General features: G+C 38.5%; 1 protein-coding gene across 1 annotated transcript; it reads left to right on the top strand.

Moving 5' to 3' along the window:
• The first annotated feature begins 595 nt into the window (after positions 1–595).
• LOC149027948 (indole-3-acetaldehyde oxidase-like) lies at positions 596–24,638 on the top strand. Its single transcript, XM_089167247.1, has 10 exons — positions 596–1,137; positions 2,401–4,086; positions 4,629–4,888; positions 5,005–5,208; positions 5,787–6,005; positions 10,781–11,746; positions 22,489–22,584; positions 22,921–23,019; positions 23,400–23,589; positions 23,897–24,638. The coding sequence occupies exons 1-10, from the start codon at positions 984–986 to the stop codon at positions 24,112–24,114; spliced, it is 4,092 nt and encodes a 1,363-aa protein (XP_089023373.1). The 5' UTR covers positions 596–983; the 3' UTR covers positions 24,115–24,638.
• The last annotated feature ends 91 nt before the right edge of the window (positions 24,639–24,729 follow it).

Below are 24,729 nucleotides of genomic sequence, written 5' to 3'. Positions count from 1 at the left end.
AATTGATGGGAATTTAGAATGAATTCATGTTATTAATTAAGGTTAATCGATTTAATCGCATAAGTGATAGAATGTCATTTTTTGAGATACCATTTAATTTTTTTTTAAAAGTATTTTTCTCTAGTTGGATATTATCCTATCTAATAAGCAATTATCTAAATCTAATTTGTTTACTAGATAAATATATTTTCACCTAAGAAAATTTTGGATTTGAAAATCTTTAGAGGACTAGTGAGTGGGTTTTTATATTCAGACGTGGGTGCAAAGTTAGCATTTTTTTCTTCTTCTTTAATTTATTTAAATACATAATATAATAAAAAATAAATTTAAAAAAAGCTTCCTAACCATGTTTTACAGACAACATACTTTAACATTTTTGTCTCTGTTGATTCTTTTTTTCTTTCGATTGGGGGAAGCATCAAATCTGTGACGCTTTAATTGAAAAGTGTGGGACCTGTGGGTCATTACCGACTGCGACTGAGTAACTCTTTCGATTAAAGAAATATGATATTCAAACTAGTATATATTGCTTTTCTCTAGGATTGATGACGGTTCTTATTTAATTGTTTGGGTGTTGAAAAAAAGAGAAACAATTAAAACATTTTTAAAATTTTGTTGGCTCACTAGTTACTCCTCTGAGGGAGAACAATGATGCAGTGCATGTAGATTTGCCATGAAATCAAAAATGCACATTATTAGATGTTCTTTCCCTACCCATCGCATGCAATACAGAACTGATGTGTTTAACTCATCGTATAAACCAAGAATAACTGAAGGAGATAAATGCATTTGTTACACCCACTAACTTTAATCAGCAGATCCACTAAGCTTCTGCTGTGATGATTTCCAAAGAGATATAAAGCCCAGATGGAGTTTTCTTTGGTTACTGCTTAAATCATTCAGAAATTCCAATCAAGTTGTAGTTATATATATTTCAAGTCCAGTGATCTCAGTGATCAGCAGATTCAGCACTGAAAGAGAGAATGGAGGAACAGACACAGGAGTTGAAGCAGAAGCTGGTTTTTGCTGTTAATGGTGAGAGGTTTGAGGTGTCAAAGGTCTACCCTTCCACTACTTTGCTTGAATTCATAAGGACTCAGACCCGTTACAAAGGAACCAAGCTTGGCTGTGGTGAAGGTAATAACTTCTTCTTTTGAAGTCCTACTAGCTGACATCTCTGATCTCTCTCATTTTTTATTTACTGTTTATCCACCAAATGCAAAGCTTCCTTTATCTGTGGTTCTTAATTTTAGCTCTTGGTACAAAATTATGCTGCAAAATTGGCTATTCTCTCTACTTTTCTGTTTTCTCACCTGTTCTACTGCTTGAGGTTGGTGTCTTTTGATTTCCTCAGTTAGGGATTGTAGCAAATCAAAAGCTTTATGAAGAGTTGGGATTTGAAACCCATCTACAGTCTACAACAGATCAAACACTTCTAGTTTCGTTGCTTTTTCAACCACTTACTTGTATATAAATGCATTGATGTGCAAATGTTTTTCCATATAAAAATTCAGTCTGATCAGCACTCTTCTTGAGATTAACCAAAAAGAAAAAAATCTCAGCACTCTCTCAAACTCACAGACCTTATCACTATATTATAGCATTTCCAGCTCTAATGCTCAAAGGACTCTTCTCTTGCTTGCTTTGTTATATCATTTTCAGTTCTAGTGCTCAGAGCACTCTTATCTTGCTTGCTTAATTTATTATATCATTTCCAACTCTAGTGCTCAAAGTATTCTTCTCTTGCTTTCTTTATATTTGTTTATTTATTCTTTTGGTTTAAATTAATCCCCTTCTCTAGCTCCTACTGTGCTGAGATTTCACATGAATCATGAAACCCACTTAAATTGACGTTACTCAGAAGCTCATTCTCTCACTTTTCTGTTTTCTATTTTCTCAATATACAATTCCCGAGTGGGATCGGTATGAGCCAAGAATGCCAGACAGTTGAACTAATTGATGATATCAGAATAAAGGCTTATTAACTGGTTGCTTGGGCCACAATTCATTCCAGCCCAAATATCAACCTGGGCCAACCCTGGCCCAGGCCCAGGCCTCAGCAGACCCATGGAGCTGGAAGTGTGGACACTGTTAATTATTCAATGAGAAATTCAAATCAATGAGTTTTGAGAAGAGAAAGGATAAATATGTCTTTCTATTTTTAAAAGTCAAAAGTCAAAAGTCAAGTCAAAATGCAAGGTATAAAAGACATTTCTAATAGAACAAATTTTAAAGGATATAGATGTAATTATGTATAAATCTAGGGGTGTGTACATATAATTTGTTCTATTTCTTTTCGGTCCCCGGCGAGTCGGAAAAAAAACAGAAGAAGAAGTTTTGCAAGATTAGATAATACGTTTCAAATATAAATTCCCACCGTGACTCGTTATCTGCTTGCAGGTGGTTGTGGTGCCTGTGTTGTTCTTCTCTCCAGGTACGATCATGTCCTTCAACAGGTTGAGGAATCCTCTGTGAGTTCTTGTCTGACCCTTATTTGCAGTCTAGATGGATGTTCAATTACAACTTCAGAGGGCCTTGGAAACAGCAAATCTGGGTTCCACCCAATCCACAAAAGGTTCTCTGGTTTTCATGCTTCTCAGTGTGGTTATTGCACTCCCGGTATGTGCATGTCCTTCTTCTCTGCTCTTGTTAATTCTGAGAAGACCCAGAGGCCGGACCCTCCTTCTGGGTTCTCCAAGCTTACGGTTGCAGAAGCTGAGAAAGCTATTGCAGGCAACCTCTGTAGATGCACCGGTTATCGACCCATTGCAGATGCCTGTAAAAGCTTTGCAGCTGACGTTGATTTGGAGGATCTGGGGCTTAATTGTTTCTGGAAAAAGGGGGATGGTAAGGATGTGAAACTGGGTAACTTACCACTTTATAACAATCGGAATGAGATCTCTACATTCCCCGAATTCTTGAAAGAAGAAATGAATCCCAAAAAACTTTTGGATTCTGAAGAGTCTTCGTGGTACAATCCTGTCAGTATAGAGGAGCTTCAGAACCTATTGAAGTCGAAATTAACCGAGAACGGAGCAGGAGTGAAGCTAGTAGTTGGCAACACGGGTACGGGCTATTATAAGGAACTAGAACACTATAATATGTACATTAGCCTCCGAAATATACCTGGTCTCTCTGTCATTAGAAGGGATAGCACTGGGATTGAAATCGGAGCAACTGTGACAATCTCTAAAGCAATTCAGGCTTTGAGGGAAGATAAAGATGGTGGGTTTCGCTCCACAATCTTGTTCAGAAAAATTGCTGACCATATGGATAAGGTTGCATCAGTGTTCATCCGAAACAGTGCAAGTTTGGGGGGGAATTTGGTTATGGCTCAAAAGAATCACTTCCCCTCAGATATCGCTACAATACTTCTTGCTGCTGGTTCACATGTAGATATACAGACAGGTTGCAGAAGACAAAAACTTACGTTGGAGGAATTCTTGGAGATGCCACCATGTGACTCTGAAACCATACTTATAAGTGTTACAATCCCAAGTTGGGAACCGGTTAATAACATTTCATCAGATGGCAAAACTCAATTACTGTTCGAAACATATCGTGCTGCTCCACGGCCACTTGGGAATGCATTGCCCTATCTCAATGCAGCTTTCTTGGCTCAGGTTTCTTCATCTAAAACTTCAGATGGTGTAGTTCTCGAAAGCATTCAGCTGGCCTTTGGCACATTTGGGACTAAACATGCAATAAGGGTGAGGAAGGTGGAGGAGTTTTTAGTTGGAAAGTTTTTGAATGTGGTTGTTCTATCTGAGGCTATCAAATTACTCAAAGAAATTGTGGTTCCTGCGAAGGGAATTTCGCATCCTTCTTATCGATTAAGCTTGGTGGCTGCATTTCTTTTTGAATTTTTGCATCCACTGGTGGAAGCTAGAACTGGGATTTCCAATAATTGCTTGAATGGAAACATCAGTAGTTTTCCAGATAAGTCCTCCAGGCTAGAGAATCATCTTTATCAGAATAAGGGGCCAAGCATTCTCTCACCCGCAAAGCAGTTGGTGAAAGTTAACAGGCAGTTTCATCCAGTTGGTGAACCAATTAAAAAGACTGGGGCTGAGATCCAAGCTTCTGGTTTGTATTACTGAACTGTTAAAAAGGGCCTTTTACCTTTCTCCGTTTACTAATCTCGACCTTTTATTGATTTTAATGTTACTGACAAAGTTTTATGTTTCACCCATGCCGATACTTGTTATTCCTACAGTAATTGAGATGAAATATCCCTTTCCTATTGTACCTGTGAACACCACAATTTCCTTTTTACTATGAACATCACAATTACTTACACCCTGTCCCAATAAGCAATGGATTCTTTAAAGAACACCTTGTCTGGACACACTTTTTAGTGTTAAAGATGTCATCATCTCTAGTGTTTCATATTTGTCTGGGACTGTTCCCACATAACCACCCCCACCCCCCACCCAAAAAAAGAAAAGAAAAGAAAAAGAAGGTCACGTGTTCTGTTATTGTTTTGACTCTTGCCTTGATGTTAAATGGCATTTCTTAAGTCTAAATGTTAATTATTTTTATTAAGTTTCTTTACTGTATTCTTCAACAAACATGGAAAAAATCTTTTGGTGTTAGCAACACTTGAATCTCACCATATAATCATATAGGTGAGGCTGTCTATGTGGATGACATTCCCTCTCCAAAGGACTGCCTTCATGGAGCATTCATCTACAGCACGAAACCTTTGGCCCACGTAAAGGGTATTAAGTTCGCATCTACATCACTACCACGTGGAGTTTTGGGAGTTATTTCTGTTAAAGACATCCCAGCAGGAGGGAAGAACATAGGGATGTTACAGTCCGTTGGTTATGAACCACTATTTGCTGATGGTCTTACTGAGTTTGCGGGCCAAGCACTTGCTCTTGTGGTAGTAACACTTGGATTTTATTTCTTCTGGTTTCTAGATGTGTTTGCCATATGCTTAGATCTATTTCTTTCACTTGCTTGTTTTCTACTAATTTAATCAGTGGAATGTTTCTGTAGATTGCAGACACACAGAAACATGCAGACATGGCAGCCGGTACTGCAGTAATCGACTATGACATTGAAGGTCTTGAAGCACCAATATTAACGGTAGAAGAGGCAGTTGAGAAATCCAGCTTTTTCACTCCACTTTATTACCCAAAGCAAGTTGGTGATTTCTCGAAAGGGATGGCAGAAGCTGATCACAGAATTCTCTCAGAGGAGGTACTTCACATTTAGATTTATTCGTCTTTTCTAGGTAGAGTTGAGAATCTGGACCACAACTTGGACCTAATCAAAGACCAGGTAGGTGTTTGCCTGAACTCTTATTTGCAGTGGAAAAGGATGTAAAAGCACATTATTTTGGAACAATTAGGCTTGACTTTCTCCTCATAGAGATGGGTGGGTTCAGTACCAATTGAAATTCACATGATATAACTATTTGACTAGTGGAAAAAGAAAATAATGTGACATGGAAATATAAGCATCGTAAAAAAATGCTAATACTAATGAATCACTACCTCCACCAGTTTCAGTTTTCTTGCTAGTCAAATTTAAGGAGGTATAGCCATGCCACGAATGGATCAACAGAAAAACAAACCACTAACAGATGGATCTTCTGACCTTTGATTTACTAACCAAGTTTAGAGACTATGGTGCATACTAATAATGGGTTCCATGGTAATATGAGTCATGAATGTCAAACAAAACCAACAAAACCAAGGTGGGTCCTTTAAGCCTTGACTTTACTCTGTTCTAAAACTGTGGTTTCATACTGATAACAATTTTATGACAATATGCAGATCAAGCTTGAATCACAATACTATTTCTACTTGGAGACACAAACTACTTTTGCCGTGCCAGATGAAGACAATTGTATAGTGGTTTACAGTTCTAGCCAGGGCCCTGAAGATACCCAGGTGCTAATTGCTAGCTGCCTTGGTGTGCCTGAAAATAATGTCCGTGTGATTACAAGAAGGGTTGGAGGAGGATTTGGTGGAAAGAGCTATAGGGCTATGCCAGTAAGTGTCCATTTTCTTGCTTTTTCCAAATTAACCTCATTAAGGCTATACATATTTCAAAAGATAATATTTTACTTGAATCCCTTAAAAAGCAAATGGAAATTGTATAGGAACAAAAATAACAGAAACTGTTCAGCTAAAATGTAACTGAAATAGTCAGATAGTCATAAGTTTAAAATAAAAAAAAAGAATAAAGAAATAAATCCACCATCAGCTCAAAAAAAAAGTGACTGTGCCTTGGAACTCTTAGTCAATCATGCAATTGCCAGCCATGAGACCCACCCTCCCCCCCATATGGCTGGCTTCTTATTAACTCTTAAGTACTAAAACTGTGTTCTGCTTCATGTTCCTAGGAAGATAAGTGTTCATACAACAACAACAACAACAATAAGCCTTGTCCCAACTAAATGGGCTTGGCTACATGGATTCTTGCCCTCCAATCAGTTCTGTTCAAGGCCATGCTAGATACAAGGCCTAAGCTATACATATCCTTTCTCACCACTTATCCTAAGGTTATCTTAGGTCTACCCCTAGCTCTTCTAGTTCCTTAAATATGGATTATATCACTTCTCCATACAGGGGCATTTATAGGTCTCCGTTGAACGTGGCCGTGCCACCTCAAATGACTTTCTCGAAGCTTATCACTTATGGGAGCAACTCCCAGACCAACTCTAACATGATCATTTCTTATCTTATCCATCCTAGTTTTGCCACTCATCCATCTTAGCATCCTCATTTCTACTACACTGAGTTTATCTATATGATTGTTTTTAACAGCCCAACACTTTGCACCGTACATCATAGCTGGTCGAACAACGGTCCTATAAAATTTTCCTTTAAGCTTTAATGGAATACGCCGATACATAAGACCCCGGACACACCTTTCCACTTCATCCACCCTATTTTAATTCTTTGGGAAACCTCATCCTCTAAATCACCTCTTTTACTTATGATTGAACATAGGTACCTAAAACAATCACTCTAAGGAATCTCTTTATCATCAGGTATCACCACCTCATCATCTGCCCGATCATGACTAAAGTTACAAATTAGATATTCTGTCTTCGATCTACTAAGTTTAAAACCTTCCAAAGCTACTCTCCATGATTCTAATTTGGTATTAATCCCCACTTGGGTCTCATCCATCAACACAATATCATCCGCAAAAAGCATACACCAAGGGACCTCATCTTGAATGTCTTTGGTTAATTCATCCATTACTAGTGCAAATAGATATGGGCTTAAAGTTGACCATTGGTGTAGCCCAACTGTTATCGGGAATTCATTACTTTGTCCCCCCACTGTTTTAACACTAGTCACCGAACCATCATACATATCCTTAACTACATCTACATATTTATTTGCAACACTTCTTTTCTCTAGTACTTGCCAAATTAACGCTCTAGAGACTCTATCATAAACTTTTTCTAGGTCAATAAATACCATATGAAGGTCTTTCCTACATTCTCTATACCTTTTCATAAGTCTCCTAATAAGGTAAATAGCCTCTGTTGTAGATCTTCCCGATAACAGTTGGTTCTCCGTAACTGTAGTTAATTGTCTCAAACGGGTTTCAATTATTCTCTTCCATAATTTCATCGTATGGCTCATCAATTTAATGCCCCTATAGTTATTGCAACTTTGAATATCTCATTTATTTTTTTAAATTGGAACCACGACGCTTCTCCTCTATTCATCTGGCATTTTCCCTGTGCTCATAATCTTATTAAACAACTTAGTTAACCAAACTAGTCCATGGGTTCCTAAGCTCTTCCATACTTCAATTGGGATTTCATCAGGACCTTGTGTCTTGCCGAGTTTCATCCTCCTTAAAGCTTCTTTTACTTTGGAGTTTGGACATCGAAATTCTACGTATATAAGTTCGGACATTGGTGCCTTGGTGAAAGGTGTAATCGTCCGAATCATAAGTGCTTGAAGAATGCTCATTTATTAAACTAGAGAAATAGGTTTTCCATCTTTTCTTAATGTCTTCCTCACAAACTAATACTTTACCATCTCCATTTTTAATACATCTAACGTGGACTAGATCTCTACTCTTCCTATCCCTCATCTTAGCTATCTTATAAATAGATTTTCCCCCTTCCTTTGTGCCCAACCTGAGATAAAAATGTACTTAAAAAATATAAAAAAATCCAGCATTGCAAAACCTGTATGTATGAAACCTATTCTTCTCCTGCACTGAATTAGCTACATTGGCACTGAAACTTAGGGAAATTCTGAATTTTGCTAGACACTTTTATATCGTTGCTTGTTCTTACTGCCAATATCATACTGTGTTTTGCTTACATTGGCTAATGTATATGGTAGTGTGCCATCTAGCATATTCTCTAGAACTCTGGATTAAGTTTCAGGGATTTTTGGAACTATTTTGCCTGACACCAGCTTCATCTTTGTTCCCTAGATCTGTTTTCCCAATCTTGTTTTTTTTTTTCCCCTCCTGGATTAGTTATTGGATTTCTTATCAATGTATGAACATGAAAGTGGACACTATTGCATATGCAATGTGAACATGTAGAATTGATAGTCATGCCGTCCCACCCAAGGATTTAGGCATAGGCACTGGGTATCAGGTACCATATTGGAGGGGTATTTTAGGTAGTAATTGTATCATACTTGATCAGAGATGCAAGATTGCTGAAGATAAGCATGTAAATATCTATCAGCTTGATGCAAGGATTAGAGTCACATTTACGTATTCTATTGATGTACAACCCCCTCCCCCCCCCCCACCCCCACCCCCAAAAAAAAATGTTAGTAAAGAAAGAGATATATGCAACTTTGCCACTTTTAGTCTATATCTGTTTCAATCTGTGATCTGAGCACTATAAATCCCCAAGAACTTGTTGAAATAGGTCATTTTTTTATGCTAGATGATTGCCTCCAACTTATATTGAAGTAAAAACCACTATCCAAGGCCTTAGGTTGCTCCCTATTTTGTATCTTACCACTTCATTTTTTTAGGTTTGATGGAGTATCAGTGTATCAGATGGTATCAGTCTCATATTGATTGATGAATTATTTTGTTAAAAAATTAGTGTTGCATTGGTATGTATCGTATCAATACCCACTGATATGAAATGAAACTTGCCAATACTTAAAACCATGGTCCCATTTACTATGTTTCCTAGCTGAAATAGTTAACTTGTTCCAACAATCATTACCGGTGAGTTTCTTGGTACATTCATAAAAAGGTTCATAGATTACTTAAAAATGACATATGCAACAGATGGTTGCTATTTGTGAGCCATCTGATTTGTTGGCATCATAATTGTCAAGGCCTCACCTAGCCATCGCACGTCCAGGTGCTTTGGTAGCGTCCAAGTGTTGCCTTGATCCCGCCCTTTCGGATGCCTTGCTGGCCTAGATGCCGTGACAACTACGGTTGGCATATGAAATTTGTGTATAACCCATTGACTCATGGTACTCAAGGATTCCCATACCAATTTTCCAAAATCTTTGTCACAAGGTTATTAAAGCGGCAAAGCGACCAGAGCGATTGGGGCTCTGTCTTGTCGATTAGGCGACTAAGCGGCACTTAGGCGGCTTTAAAGTGACCAAAGCGGTTTAGTCAATATTTTTAATATAACTACTTTTAAACTACTTTTTAATACAAATACTTTTTATAATAAACTAAAGTACTAAACAAACATTCAACAATCACATTCATAAAAAAAAAAAAAAAAAAAAACATTCAAGAATCACAATTATGAAAATTATCCAAAAAAAGATTAAAAACATAACTTCATCTCATCAAGCATCATAAGATTCATAACAATAATTATATAGTATGTACTATATCAGTAATCAATGTGAAAAATGAAAATGAAAGTAGTAATTTTACATTCTTACTTACCTCTATGATAGTGCGACGCCAAATAAGTGTCTTGTACTCTTGTACATAGATCAGTAATCAGAATTGATGTATAGATTTTCCCCTTTTTTTAATCAAACAATGCCGACATGATAAATTAATAGATCTCATTATTCCGATTTCCAAGTTATTGTTTATTTAATGATTTATTGATTATCAATGTTGAATATAGCTCATGCTTCACATTCTGTTGCCGACAGACACTTTGGGCCTTGGAGTTCATTTGCAAATTGGGCCTCAACTCTGAAATGGCTCACATGTTTAAATTTATATACGGCATTGTAGAATAAATTATGATTAAAAAAAGAAAAAATAATATGCACAAATTACAAAATGTAAAAAAACGGTTACTTTAGCATCTAGGCGGCAATATGATGCAAAAGGTGGCAAAGCGGTAGTGCCTAAGCAAGAAATCAGCCCGTTAGTTAAGCGGCAACAATTTAAGCGGTTCAAAAACCGCTTTGTTGCTTAGGCATGCCTAGGCGGACGCTTTAATAACCATGCTTTGTCACATTGGTTGTGGACTCTGTGGATTTCCTCTTTGCCAAATGTTACTCAGGTCTTAGGAGTTGTGACCATTTGTTTATGTAATTCAGGGATCGGTATTCATACAGGGGAGACTCATCTATTAACTCCACTAATTTTAGGTTAGGGGGTTTGTGGGCACTTGTTAATGGTTTTTATGTCATTTCTGGTTCTGATTACATTTAATGCAGGCTGTGCACATGGCACAGCCACGCATCAGAACTTCTGCCTTCAATTTATGAGATTTTGGTTATTCCAGATGTTTATCCCCACCCTTTGAAAAACCTAAAATTGAAAATTTTGAAATAACAGAATACCCCCTTCCGTGTTTAATGTATGTTACATAACCTACTTGCAGGTTGCTGCAGCATGTGCAGTTGCAGCACACAAATTACGCCGTCCTGTCCGGGTTTACCTCAATCGTAGGACTGATATGACAATGATAGGCGGACGACATCCTATGAAAATTAACTACAGTTTAGGGTTCAAACAAAATGGGAAGATTACAGCCCTACATGTTGACATATTAATTAATGCAGGTATATCTGAAGATTGGAGTCCAATCTTTCCTCTCACCATCATTGGTGCATTGAAAAAGTATGATTGGGGAGCTCTTTCCTTTGACGTAAAGGTCTGCAAGACAAATCATACTAGTAAGTCGGCCATGAGAGCCCCAGGAGATGTTCAGGGATCATATATTGCAGAGGCTGTGATTGAGCATGTTGCATCTTATCTTTCCATGGAGGTTGAATCTGTCAGGAACCTTAATCTCCACTCATATGACAGCCTTAAGCTATTTTACGAACATGCTGCAGGGGAACCTTTTGAGTATACTTTGCCTTCACTTTTTGACAAACTGGCTGTCTCTTCAAGTCTTCAACAAAGGATTGCAGAGATACATCAGTTCAATAGCTGCAACAAATGGCAGAAAAGGGGCATTTCCCAGGTGCCTGCTGTGTATGAAGTGCGAGTGAGGACAACAGCAGGGAGAGTGGGCATCCTGAATGATGGGTCTGTCGTGGTTGAAGTTGGAGGAGTTGAAATTGGGCAGGGGCTGTGGACCAAGGTGAAACAAATGGTGGCATTTAGTCTTAGTCCAGTACTGCACAATGGAGGTGAAGACCTTTTGGAGAAAATACGGGTTATCCAAGCAGATAGCTTAAGCTTGGCGCAAGGTGGAGTAACTGGTGGAAGCACCACATCAGAGTCATGCTGCGCTGCAGTTCGTGAGTGCTGTGATTTCTTGGTCGAACGATTAACACCTGTCAAGGAAATATTGCAGAAACAAATGGATACAGTCTCATGGGATATGTTAATTCTCCAGGTAACTATTTTACCTTTAAATTTTATATAGCATATGATTTCTTGTGTTATGAGGTTCCAAGTATGGGCTACGTACGGGGCTCAACCAGCCAAACTCTACCCAAGACCAGATGAAAGAAAATCAGGTACATGCAATGACCATAACCTGGTGCTACTACTGCCTTCACAGACTACTTGGTGGGTGGGCTGGGAACAGTCTTGATCTCTCAATTACTGATACATCTAAGAAGACTGGTATATAACATGTATGATTCTTTTTATATGTAATACAGGATTATGATGGTACTGATTATATTTATATAACCTTAACCTATTAGTTACTTAGGAGGCAGCCTTGGCACAATAGTCGATATACCACAGTTGTAGCCTGAGGTCAAGGAATTGAAACAACCTCTCAGAATAAATTGCTGGGGCAAGGCCATGTAGGAAGATTGCCCTTCCCAGACTCCTGCTTGTGCAAAAGCTTTCGGCACCAGATTCTTCCGCTGATCTATTATTTACTTTGCCTTATTATCCTTTGTACTTAAAAAAGGTAGAAGAAGCAAGGCAAAGTTCACTTCTGAATAGTGCCTGTGAGTTCTGGTCTGAGCCAGACTTGAGAATAGATTTTTGGCCAAGCTTTGGCATTGGCCAAACCAACCCAGCACAGGGGGTGCTCCCACATTATTAGGGTAGTCTGCGGCTGCTATATTAAGGCCTTGGGAAGGGCCTTTGAAGCTTGGTTTTGGGTTGGATGATATCTTTATATTGGACATTCTCTAATTATCTACTACAAGAAGGAACCTGTTTTGTTTACATTTGTATGGGTGGTTTCCTCCAACTTCTCACTTGGTAGATTGTCCTATCTGAACTGCAGAACGGATGCTTAGTTGTTTCAATCAGTTTTTAACCTGAAAGATACTATTTGTTTAGACTACATCAGCAATTGTACATAAAATGTATTCATTAAATGCAGTTCCAACTTTTGGGGGAAAACCATCTAAATTTTAATACATAGAATTTGGCCCCAAGTGGTCTTTCTCAACCATTTTAATATTGAGCTGATCTTTATCAAATATCATTCACCATATTAAATTAGACAACTCTTGGAGCATATGTCATCCCGTACAGCTGCATCTGGCCACAAAGAAAGTTTATTATATGTTGAAGAATATGTAAATTTGGGAGTTTTACTGTTCACGTGAACAGTATTATGCTATTGTTTTTATTATATTTTCTATTTCTAATGTGGGAGTCTTGCTACATAAGTTTTGGGAGTTTTTAGAAAGCGTAGTTTCTATTTTGGTGGTACTTTCTATTTTCAGAACTTTCTATTTTAGGAGTTAGGAAGTTACTAAAGTTGTAATATTTTGTTTCTTTTTTCTAGAGGACAATTACTTATCTCTCAAGTTGTATTAGATTCATTAGAAGCTATAAATAAAAGTGCTTTGTGATTCTAGACTCTTAAGCAAGAATCACGAGCCTCTTCTACTAGTTCTTCATCTCTCTTCTCTTCTTCTTCTTCTCTCTTTTCTTTGTTCAAGTTCAGTTGCTGTTTTGATTATTTAATGCTTGTTTTCTAACATGGTATCAGAGCAAGTTTAATCAACTTAACTTTTGAAGCACCAAGTATCTATGTATTAATACTACAAAAAGGCCCTAAGCTTTCTGGGGATATGTCTACCTATTTGATTCAATTGAAGCTACTACTACCCTTTTTTTGTGTGCAAATCTGAAGTTCAATCTGCACTATACTGATGTCTTGGGATTCCTCTTGATTCTTGCAAAGATATGCCCATAATTCGGATTGCAAGACCTAAGTATTATCTTCCATTGTTTGTGCTATAAGTTTAGTTGCAAGTCGTATACTAGTACCCCTGTTTCATTGAATTTCTCTCTTCTGAAAAATTCTGCTGCTACCTTCTTGCTTTACTACTGCTTCCGTTGTTTATTTCAGAATCAAGTTTAGCCTTCTTTTTATCTAAAACTTCTACAAAGACCTAGAGGACTACTTTTCCTTCATATAAGATATTTTAGAGTTTTAAATCTAGCAGAAGGTTGTTGCTATGGTCCGAGATTTGATATTATTTTCTACTGCAACTACTGTTATTGCATTTCTTCTGAGTGGATTGCTGCAGCGACTACTGCAATTTTGAGATTCAAAGCTGGTACGTAAAAGGCTGATCTGCCCCAATAAATCCCCCTAGAGTTGTGCAGCATTTTATGTCAATGGTTCAGCTGAACAAGAGAGGGGTACCCCTCGACTTGTTATCAATTACCAACCTTTGAACGAGGTACTCGAATGGATTCGGTACCCTATTCCAAACAAAAAGAACCTCCTTCAAAAAATACACCAAGCAACCATCTTCTCCAAGTTTGATATGAAGTCTGGATTTTGGCAAATCTAGGTTCACGAACAAGATAGGTACAAGACCGCTTTTACTGTTCCCTTTGGTCATTACGAATGGAAGGTAATGCCCTTTGGCCTTAAAAATGCCCCAAGTGAATTTCAGAATATTATGAACAACATCCAAATCTATCCCCTGGTATCAGAGCCATGAAGGCGTGGTGTATGATTAGAACAACTCCGGTGTAACCCAAGCTTTCTTCGTGTAAGTCCGGTTACCCTCACCAATGCTCCGGTTACCCTTCTCCTTGTAACCTTATCTTTTCATCAATGCATTGTCATTTTCATCTATGCATGAAAGGGATGGCTCTGCCGACCTTTCTTTTATTTTTCTTGCATCATTTGCATATGGTCGAATTATCGCCTAAATTTCTTTCTGTTACGCATTTAATTTCATTATTGCTTTAAATTCTTTATTTTTCTTATATCATTTTCTTATGGTCGGTTATACCACCTAAGATTTTCTGTAAATTCTGTTCTGCATTTCCTGCTTATCACTTCTTTCAATTCTTTACCTTTTGTCCTATAATTTTCTTTATGCATATTTTCCTTTCTGCCAAATATTGTTCATACCTTGTTTCTTTCTTTTTAGTTTGGGTATATTGATGGCTGGATTTTCCGCCTGTTGACTTACTGTTTTGTTTATATGCTTTTGAAATCCATACTTTTATTTTCTTTCTTTTAATTTTCTTCCTAATAGTTTGGCTAGGGTATCCGAGAAGTAAAAAAGACCGTCATGGTTTGATTCCTAGAGGTGAGGCAGAAGGTGTGTAAGTCCTCTTTTGTGCTAGGTCTTAGTGACGGGTGAAGACTTCTCTAAGTGGACCCCTTTCTTTTAGGACGGAAAGAGAGAGCTTGAAAAATGAGTGTGTTTTCCCGAAGCATGTCTTCAACAACTCGTGAACCGCGGGAGACCAATTTGGCTACCAATATCCTTAACCAAGAAGAATTGAATAATGACTTTAACCAATCCTTGGCGTGATGGGTATGCCCAGGTACCCAAAAAGAAATTTACCAACAATCGATCTTCGGTTTTAGAGAAACCATTAAGACCGTTGAACAAACAATTCGTGTTTCTTCCGAATTGGAAGAAATCCCTCTTCTGCGAGCAAAACAATTCTCAACCTTAAACAACAGCATAATTACATCCATTTTGGATGTGTCCAAATAGGAATTAAGCCTCTCCACCGTGAAGGGTTAAACACTTCCCTCATTTTGGCCCTTAGAGACCAAAGATTTACCCAATTTCGGATTCCCTGTTAGGCGGTCGAGACAAGTCTTTGTCGAGGACCAATCTTCTTTAACCATTTCCCAAATCTAACAATATCCCTTGATGATAAAAACATTTTGGATTCATTAGTTGTTAACCTCCAAACCAATGGTTACGACATGAAGCCTGGATCCATACCAATTTCCTTAGTTTGCGTAATTCAATACAAGGTTATGAAATCTGAGCCCCTAAGGCCCTTAAGAAATCCACCGAGAGGACGACGGAGTTCTTTGAAGGCTTTGATTGCCAATCAGAACGATTCAACCCAAGTACGTTCGTTGGGAAGAGGTTAGTTTTCCCGCACAATGGACCTTTCAGGCTGTGCAGCCTCAGGTCAGACCTGCCTCTACCATTGCATCAATAACCCAGGACCAATCTGGTCTGTAACAATGTCTTTTGACCGAATGAACCTCTCCAAGAGGCTACAGGTGAATCCTCACGTCTATCAAATATCATCAACCATCCGAGCTTCCTGCTCAAGCATTCCTTCGGACTCTAGTAGTCTAAGGTCTGAACCTACTATCAGGCTCAGCAACCTTGTTACCAACAACCAAATTACCCATGGTGTTTACACCAAGGGAGACCAATATGAACAATCGAGGACAGCCAAGCTGACCCGGTCACCGACTCCTTCGGCTATGGAAGTTCCCCCGGAATTCTTCATTAATGATGATTATGTCTGATCGACCTTTCTCGATCGATAAAGAATTGCTTCGGCAAGACTTTAGTAGCCCTGACAATGCCCTTAGGAAAGATTGGTTTAACGATAAATTTAACCTTTCTGAAAAAATTCAGATTCGTGATGCTTGGTATCATGACATGGAACAATACAAAATTAACATGAGATTCTTTGTCTGGTTTGCCTCTTATGTTGAGGAACATCAGATAGATTATCCATGGAATAATAGAACCATAAATCAAACAATTTACCCTTTCAAGAATTGCCTCGTCAACAGAACCAAAGAAACAATAACCTCTGACCATCCCCGAGAGGACCAAATCATATTAAAAATTGAAGGTATAGATGTTTTAGCTGCCCCTTTTAAAAACAAAGAAGGCCTTAAAGATGGAAGTCCTAAAAATGTTGAACAATTAAGCAGATCTGAAATGCTTAACGAGATTGAATCCCGTTTAAGCAACCTCATCATTCTTGATACTACTGCAACACCTGCAGAAGCTTCTGCCTCCAATACCATTCACCGAATCAAAACGATTCAGGATGCATTTGATTCTAGATCTGATTCAAGTGTGCCCATCACCGAGTCATTCCATGAAATCAATACTGATAACACCAATACCCATCATTACCCTCGAATAACAAATAGCTTTTGTAAGTATAAAGATAAGTATCGGAAACGACACAAACCCTTTACACCTTACAATCGAAACAACAATACCAAAGCTTTAAACAATAAGCCTACCAAGCCATTAAACAATACCATCAATATGATCCAAAATAAGGACATTACTACTCATAATTCTCACCATACTACACACACCCAGGATTTAGACGATCAAACTTTGCAAACAACAACTAATGACCTCAAGAGTGAAGTTAAACTGCTCAAAAGGGAACTTGTCTTCCTTAAAAAGCAACTTCCTAACAATCCCACCAATACTACCCTGCCTTGTGTCCCTAATCCGAACCAACTTATCAATAGCATCCATTCCCAACAATGGCATGTTGAGGCTAATCTCATCATCAATAAATCATTTAAACTTTCAATCATTGCCTTAGTGGATACTGGTGCAACCTCCAATTGTATCAAAGAAGGACTTGTCCCTACTCAATATTATGAGAAAACCACCCATAGACTTTCTGGTGCCAATGGCCAAAGTCTAGGTGTCAATTATAAATTGTCAAATGTCCATATTTGCACCAATCAAATATGTCTTCGACAAGTCTTTATCCTTGTCAAAGATATCATCACCAATGTCATCCTTGGACAACCATTCCTAGAAATGATTAAACCCTTCACTGTGTCTAACAAGGGGATTTCAACCAAAATCCAAGGTAAACAAATTTTCTTTGCTTTCTTACGAGAATCTCAAGCTCGTGAAATAAGCCAAATCAATCATATCCAAGCCAAAGAACACCAGCTCCAATTTCTACAAAATGAAATCACCTACAAACGTCCTGAAGAACGTTTGTCCGAACCATTTATCCAAAAACAAATCCAACATTTCAAAAATATCTTTGAAAAGGAACTCTGTTCTGAATTTCCTGATGCCTTTTGGCATCGAAAGCAACACATTGTCAGACTACCTTACATCAAAGGCTTTTCCGAAACTCAAATACCAACAAAGGCCCGTGCTGTCCGATGACTCACGAGTTACGGAGGCCCGTGAACCGAAATCAATGATTTATTACGTAAAAGGCTGATCTGCCCTCGATGAAATCCCCCGGAGTTGTGCCATTTTATGTCAATGGTCCAGCTGAACAAGAGAGGGGTCCCCTCGACTTGTTATCAATTACCAACCTTTGAACGAGGTACTCGAATGGATTCGGTACCCTATTCCAAACAAAAAGAACCTCCTTCAAAAAATACACCAAGCAACCATCTTCTCCAAGTTTGATATGAAGTCTGGATTTTGGCAAATCCAGGTTCACGAACAAGATAGGTACAAGACCGCTTTATCGTTCCCTTTGGTCATTACGAATGGAAGGTAATGCCCTTTGGCCTTAAAAATGCCCCAAGTGAATTTCAGAATATTATGAACAACATCCTCAATCCTTACCAACACTTCACTGGGTCTACATCGATGATGTCCTCGTGTATTCCAAATCCATTGAAGAACATATCAAACATTTAAACAAATTCCATCAAATCATGAAAAATAATGGATTAGTCATTTCTCTAAGGAAAATGGAACTATTCCAAACAAAGATTCGATTTTTAGGTCACAACATTCACCAGGGAACCATTGTCCCCATCGACGGTCTTTAGCCTTTGCCGACAAATTCCCCGATCTTATCCTTGACAAAACCCAACTGCAGAGATTCTTGGGAGCCTTGAACTATGTTGGGATTTCATCCCACAAATTGGATCCCATTGCAGCCGCTTTATTCTCGGCTCAAGAAAAATCCAACGCCGTGGTCACCGAACCATACCAAGGCTGTCCAAACCATCAAACACCCGGTCAAGGCTATACCATGTCTTAGCCTTGCCAATCCCGACCTTCCCAAAGTCGTTGAACGTGCTTTTGAACTAGGTTCGGAGGTATCCTCAAACAGATCGATCAAGGAAAGAAGTACTTGTCCAATACACCTCCGAGTCCGAATCCGGCCCGAATTACAAGCTATTAAAAAGAAATTTTATCCATTGTTTTATGCATTCAAAAATTTGAAACGGTTTACTTAATCAAATTTTTAGTACGTGTTGATTGCGTCTGCAAAACAAGTATTGAAAAAAGATGTTCAAAACATTGCTTCAAAACAGATTTTTGCTCCTGGCAAGCATTATTGTCCCTTTGATTTTGACATTGAGCATATCAAAGGAGAATTCAATTCCATCCCCGACTTCCTAACCCGTGAATTCTTCAGGATGCAAAACTACCAATACTCCACCTTTCGATACCATCCAATAAATCCCCTCTTTGACCGGGACCGTTTAACATTGTCTTTTCCACCATTCTCGAGAAATGTTAACCATCGACATCTTCGCAAGTGGGCTCGTATCTATGAGCCCGTATTGATGAAACCTCCCGGAGATTCACGAATCCTGTAAGAACCGGTTGGTCCAATTTTGATCTTGGTAATTATCACGTCTTGTTTCGATCTCATCCGTGTCGTCGGCTCCTAAGCCAAACCGGACCGATTAAGGCGTATCTTGCATAACTCTTTATCATTCAAGGCCTTCGCCTAAACAATCCTTCCAGTTCCCAGGATGCGAAGATGGGAAACCATTAACCATACGGCATCAAAGAATGGTCCGTGTCGTGCGATAATATCGCCCCTTTTACCCGGGTAAATATGGGTTACCGTTACTATTCCGGCCCGAATAGTCCGATATGTCCCTCGAAGGGCACCGGTTCATCATTCCGTTTAAGAATGGTCCAGCCATATCCGGCTTGGTCAAATGGATAAAACCAACCAGCCAAACCCGGCTCCCAAATTGGGTTAATCATTTTGAACCGACCAATAGGAAACGTGTCTTGCCTGGAATGCCCCGGATGATTCATCATCTATAATTTCTACATCCACTCGATGAGATTTGCATCCAATGGTGTAAAGCAAGCTTATCAAATCAATGCAACATCAAGGGTCAAGAATCAAGCCTCCAATCGGCGGTCAGGTTAAAAGGAATCTTATCCCACCAACCTTATCTTCACTTTATCCTGAAGTTGCGCATCCAAAGACTTAATCATGGCCATCAATCTTGTTTCTGGCATCCGCGGATGCCGTCTTCTTCTACAAGCCCTCCTTCTTTTATAAATTGAGGGTGCTCCGAGAGGAGGTTGTTTTATTTTGCAAGATTAGAGAGTTCGGGTGCTCCTCTAGGAATAGGATTTCTCCCCCTTCCCCCTCCCCCCGAACGAAGAACATGCAACAACCCACCACAAAAATCCAAACCCGGTATATATATATATATATAAAATTTATTTTTCCTGATCTAATTTGCTCATGCCTAAGGGTTAGCGGTGGTCCAGAAATTTTTTTCCCCCTTGGTGAACAAGACCTTGTCCTGTGAGACGATTTTCTGCTGCTTGATCAGCTTTATTGGTGAATAATACACTGCTCTGTGGCTGCTACTTTTCCTTCTTGGGTTTCTTTTGTGCTCATACTTTTAAGATGCTTGTCACTGGTCATCATTAATTGTCCACGTGTAATGCTACACGTGAGGGGGAGAATGATACATTATTCTATATCTACTCAAGATGTGCTAATGGATATTATTAGTGAAGATCTTTGCCCTCAACTTATGGCATTCTACAACAATATCATTACCTATCTTTACCTATATTGCCCTTTTACCTACCTACTTGATCTATAGTTACCCATACTACCTTACCTACTTGGTCCGCAGTAACCCATACTGTCTTTTACCTTACCTACTTGGTCCGCAGTAACCCATATTGTTTTCTACCTTACCTACTTGGTCCGCAGTAACCCATACTGTTTTTTACCTTAGCTACTTGGTTTGCAGTAACTCATACTGTCCTTTACCTTACCTACTTGGTCACAGTAACTCATATTGTCCTTTACCTACCTACTTGGTCCGTAGTATCCCATACTACGCTACCAACTTGGTCCACAGTAATCAATATTGTCTTTTACCTACCCATACTTTACCAGTTACTTGCCTTCTTGTGAAGCATTTATATGGACATTGGAGTTGCAATTTTGAATATTTACTGTGGATATTTCTCCTTGCTACCGGCATTACGTGGATAATGCCTTTTGCCTACCTATTACTTGCGTTCTTGCGAAGCATTTATATGGACTTTGGAGTTACAATTTTGAAGATTTAGTGTGGATATTTCTCCCTATTACCGGCATTATATGGATAGTGTCTTTGATCCTGCTATACTTATGGACTTTGTTCGTCTTCAACATTATCGATTGTTCTCAATATTGGATGGTTCTATTGCAATGAAGAATTAAAGTTTTTTTTTAAGTTGGTGTTGATTATCTCCTGGGTGAAGTTTTCTCAGTGTTTATCGACATCTGCCATTGCTACACGATTCAAGATTGGTGCTACTTTTCAAGTTTATTCTTATTGTACAAGCTGAAGTTTTCTTTGTGTACACTCCAGCTTGAGGGGGAGTGTTGAAATATATGTAAATTTGGGAGTTTTACTATTCACGTTACTGTTCACGTGAACAGTAAAAACAGCTTTTACTGTTCACGTGAACAGTATTATGCTGTTGTTTTTATTATATTTTCTATTTCTAATGTGGGAGTCTTGCTACATAAGTTTTGGGAGTTTTTAGAAAGCATAGTTTCTATTTTCAGAACTTTCTATTTTAGGAGTTAGGAAGTTACTAAAGCTGTAATATTTTGTTTCCTTTTTCTAGAGGACAATTACTTATCTCTCAAGTTGTATTAGATTCATTAGAAGCTATAAATAAAAGTGCTCTGTGATTCTAGACTCTTAAGCAAGAATCACGAGCCTCTTCTACTAGTTCTTCATCTCTCTTCTCTTCTTCTTCTTCTCTCTTTTCTTTGTTTAAGTTCAGCTGCTGTTTTGATTATTTAATGCTTGTTTTCTAACATTATATATTACAGTTCAGAATGGTCAGTGTCTATTTTGATTAAGAGAACACTTAGTTAAAGTAATAGGATCATCTGAATCTACTTCCTGGAAACAGAGGTTACAGAATATGTTGGAGAGTACGAAGGATGGTTAGCATGGTGGACGCTGAAATAATTTGACATAAGACATGGAACAAATCATTTTTCTCTGCTTGTACCCTTCTCTAGTAGTTAAAATTAGAGAAAGTAAACATTTCGTAATCCTCAAATGGTTGAACATCGTATTTTGAAAGGATATTTCTGGCGGGGCTCATCTGAACCTATGGCAATAAAAACAGATTTTATATACTCCAAGAGTTTTGTGAAATTGTTAAGAAAATTATGTTGGAGCCCTGGTAGATTTTTGGGAATGAAGATGGTATAACTTAGTAAAATCTTGAGAAGTGATTGCTAAATGAAGTTCTAGGCATGCCATACACTGGATACAAAAAAATGGATGAGATTTAGGTCACAGAAGATGTGAGTTGGAAGTCAATGATTGTGAAAGAACAATAAGAGAAATAAGATTAATAGGTTGAAGGAGGAAAATAAAAAGAGGAGATGATGGTAGAATGTTGTGTGTGAGAGAATGAATCTCTACAGCTATCCTACTTCACCAACACAACATATGGAATTACCTTTAGCTCCCTAGGAATAAGAGACAAATACAATGCACAACCATGGGTAAATAAAGTGCCTTTATTCATAGCTCCACTATGGTGATTTAAATGATAGGGAAATGTGGAAAATTGGGATGCTTAGAAAAATAAATTGCTGAAACATTTACTTCCAGAAAGGATATGAACTAGAGAATAATCTCTCTGACACATATCATACATTCATACCTTGCAGGCGCATCACCAATCTGTTAATTTGTCAGCAGGCACTTTCTATGTTCCTGATCCTACTTCCAACCAGTATCTAAACTACGGTGCTGCCATGAGTGAGGTGAGTTGGCAAAGGTTTTCCTAATTTCAATTTCGTTTCTGGTTTTCTTCTATACAATCCTTACATACAGTAGAAACAATCAATTCCAGCTTGCATGCTGAAATTTTTATCTCATGATATAGTTCGATGTGCAACGGGTTATAACATTGCTAGTGGAATGCCACATATGGTCCATGCATTGCAGTGGTCTTGCATTTACATTGCCACCTCCCCCACCAGTTGGAAGTGGAGACCACTACAAACTCTGGCTTGCACATCCTATGTTACCAATTTTCTGGTAACCGTATAGCACTTGTTGAAGAGCTGGGTGCTTACACTGCCTTTGGTGTATTGCAGGTAGAAATTGATTTGCTCACAGGAGCAACCACTATTTTGCGGACAGATATCATTTATGATTGTGGACAGAGCCTTAATCCAGCAGTAGATTTGGGACAGGTTGGATAAACCTATTTGTACCTTAACTCTTATTTCAATTCCTTTAGCTTTCACTCATCCCCCCACAGCAAAACTTTTCTCTTGATTTTTTTATATTAAGTCTGCCTTTTGTTCACTTAATCCAATGGCTTATATTATGGCATTACAATTTTGTATTAATAGCAATCGAAGTTCTCCTAGGTGGAGACTACAGAGCGACAAGCTCCAGTGTGAGCATCAATAGCTGGTACATGTTATAGATAAGTTCTGATGAGCTGCCAAAATTTTGTAAGAATGGCCAGGATCATAGGATTATAAGGACCTGTTCCATCATGTGTTGCAAGTCTCAACTACCATGACAATAATGTTATTCAACATCTCATGTTAAATTACCTTTGCAGATTGAAGGTGCTTTTGTTCAAGGCATAGGATTTTTCATGCTGGAAGAGAACCTTACAAATTCAGATGGATTGGTGGTGTCGGAAGGCACGTGGACTTACAAGATTCCAACCATTGACACAATCCCCAAACAGCTCAATGTTGAGATACTGAATAGTGAACATCATGAAAATCGTGTTCTTTCCTCCAAAGGTAAAATCTCTAATCACCACTGTTTCTATTAATGATCTGGAATCCCATGATCAATACTTTGACCTCCCTTCATTGAGCCCCACCTGATCATCTGAGTCATAGATCAGCTAGGTTGTATTGGATGGGTAACATCATCTCACACCAATCTCAATTCAGACGGAGACCCATATGAGGTTTAATTATTAGCAAAAAGTGTGATTTGATCAGTTCATGCACGGTTTGGTATGCTATAAAGTATCATCAGTACAGTGGCACTGGTACAATATTTTATTATATACAATCTTTAAACATCTCAGTTTGCTTGCAGCTTCTGGAGAGCCACCATTGCTTCTGGCAGTCTCAGTTCACTGTGCTACAAGGGCAGCCATTATTGAAGCTAGGAACCAGCTTCTTTCATGGAAAGGTTCAGATGGGTCTGCTTCAACATTCCAATTGAAGGTCCCTGCAACCATGCCAATTGTGAAGGAGCTCTGTGGGCTTGACAATGTGGAGAGTTACTTGCAAAGTCTACTTTCTCATCAGTAACTTATCTATTTTTTTTTCCCCCTAATCATGGCAGATCTTATGTTTAATCTTGCTTCTTCCGAACACGTCTGTCCCGTCAAAATCTTTGATCAGAAAAACCCAGTGAAAAGCTTCTCCTCTTTCGACTCTTGTAGTGAAAGAGACTTAGCAAGATCAAGTATATGAAATGAGAGTGATGGTGTTAGTGTTACATTAATGCAAGTATATGCAAAGTGATCTTCCTTCCAATTGGTATATCTTGGGTTTTGAGTTGTAGTTCCATCTGTGATGATTGTTTGGGAAGGGACTGAAATGGAACCATCAAGATGACCAATTTGGTCACAAGTAATGAATATTGACTTGAGCTGCTCCTATAAAAGGTTATTAGTGTCATACTGTCATCCACTTTGACAGAGTTGTCAAGGTTTGGCTTCTCTCCAGGAGAGTATCTCCCAGGGATTGCCCACTGAGATGTGAGAGTGTGCCATGTGGAATATACCAATCCAAGGGCGAAAGATAATTCCATTTTTTACTCTTAAGTGAAACCACAAGATCCAAGAGAACCCAATCGCTATTTAAGTTTCATCTTCCCTTTTCTTCATCTATCTCACCCCATTGCAGGAGAAATGTAGAAAG

Source organism: Hakea prostrata, chromosome 1 (genome assembly GCF_041222555.1).
Source record: "Hakea prostrata isolate BN-2017 chromosome 1, UWA_Hpros_2, whole genome shotgun sequence".
Taxonomy (NCBI): domain Eukaryota; kingdom Viridiplantae; phylum Streptophyta; class Magnoliopsida; order Proteales; family Proteaceae; genus Hakea; species Hakea prostrata.
The sequence above is the reverse complement of the archived record's forward strand: the minus strand, read 5'-3'. Positions and strand labels throughout refer to the sequence as shown.

What these genes read in the sequence shown, in the direction of transcription:
- LOC149027948 (XM_089167247.1), top strand. Translation starts at nt 984, where the DNA reads ATGGAGGAACAGACACAGGAGTTGAAGCAGAAGCTGGTTTTTGCTGTT. An exon ending in ACAGAATTCTCTCAGAGGAG is followed by an intron (nt 5,209 to 5,786) that starts GTACTTCACATT and finishes GACAATATGCAG; the next exon opens with ATCAAGCTTGAATCACAATA. An exon ending in CAGCAGTAGATTTGGGACAG is followed by an intron (nt 23,020 to 23,399) that starts GTTGGATAAACC and finishes TTACCTTTGCAG; the next exon opens with ATTGAAGGTGCTTTTGTTCA.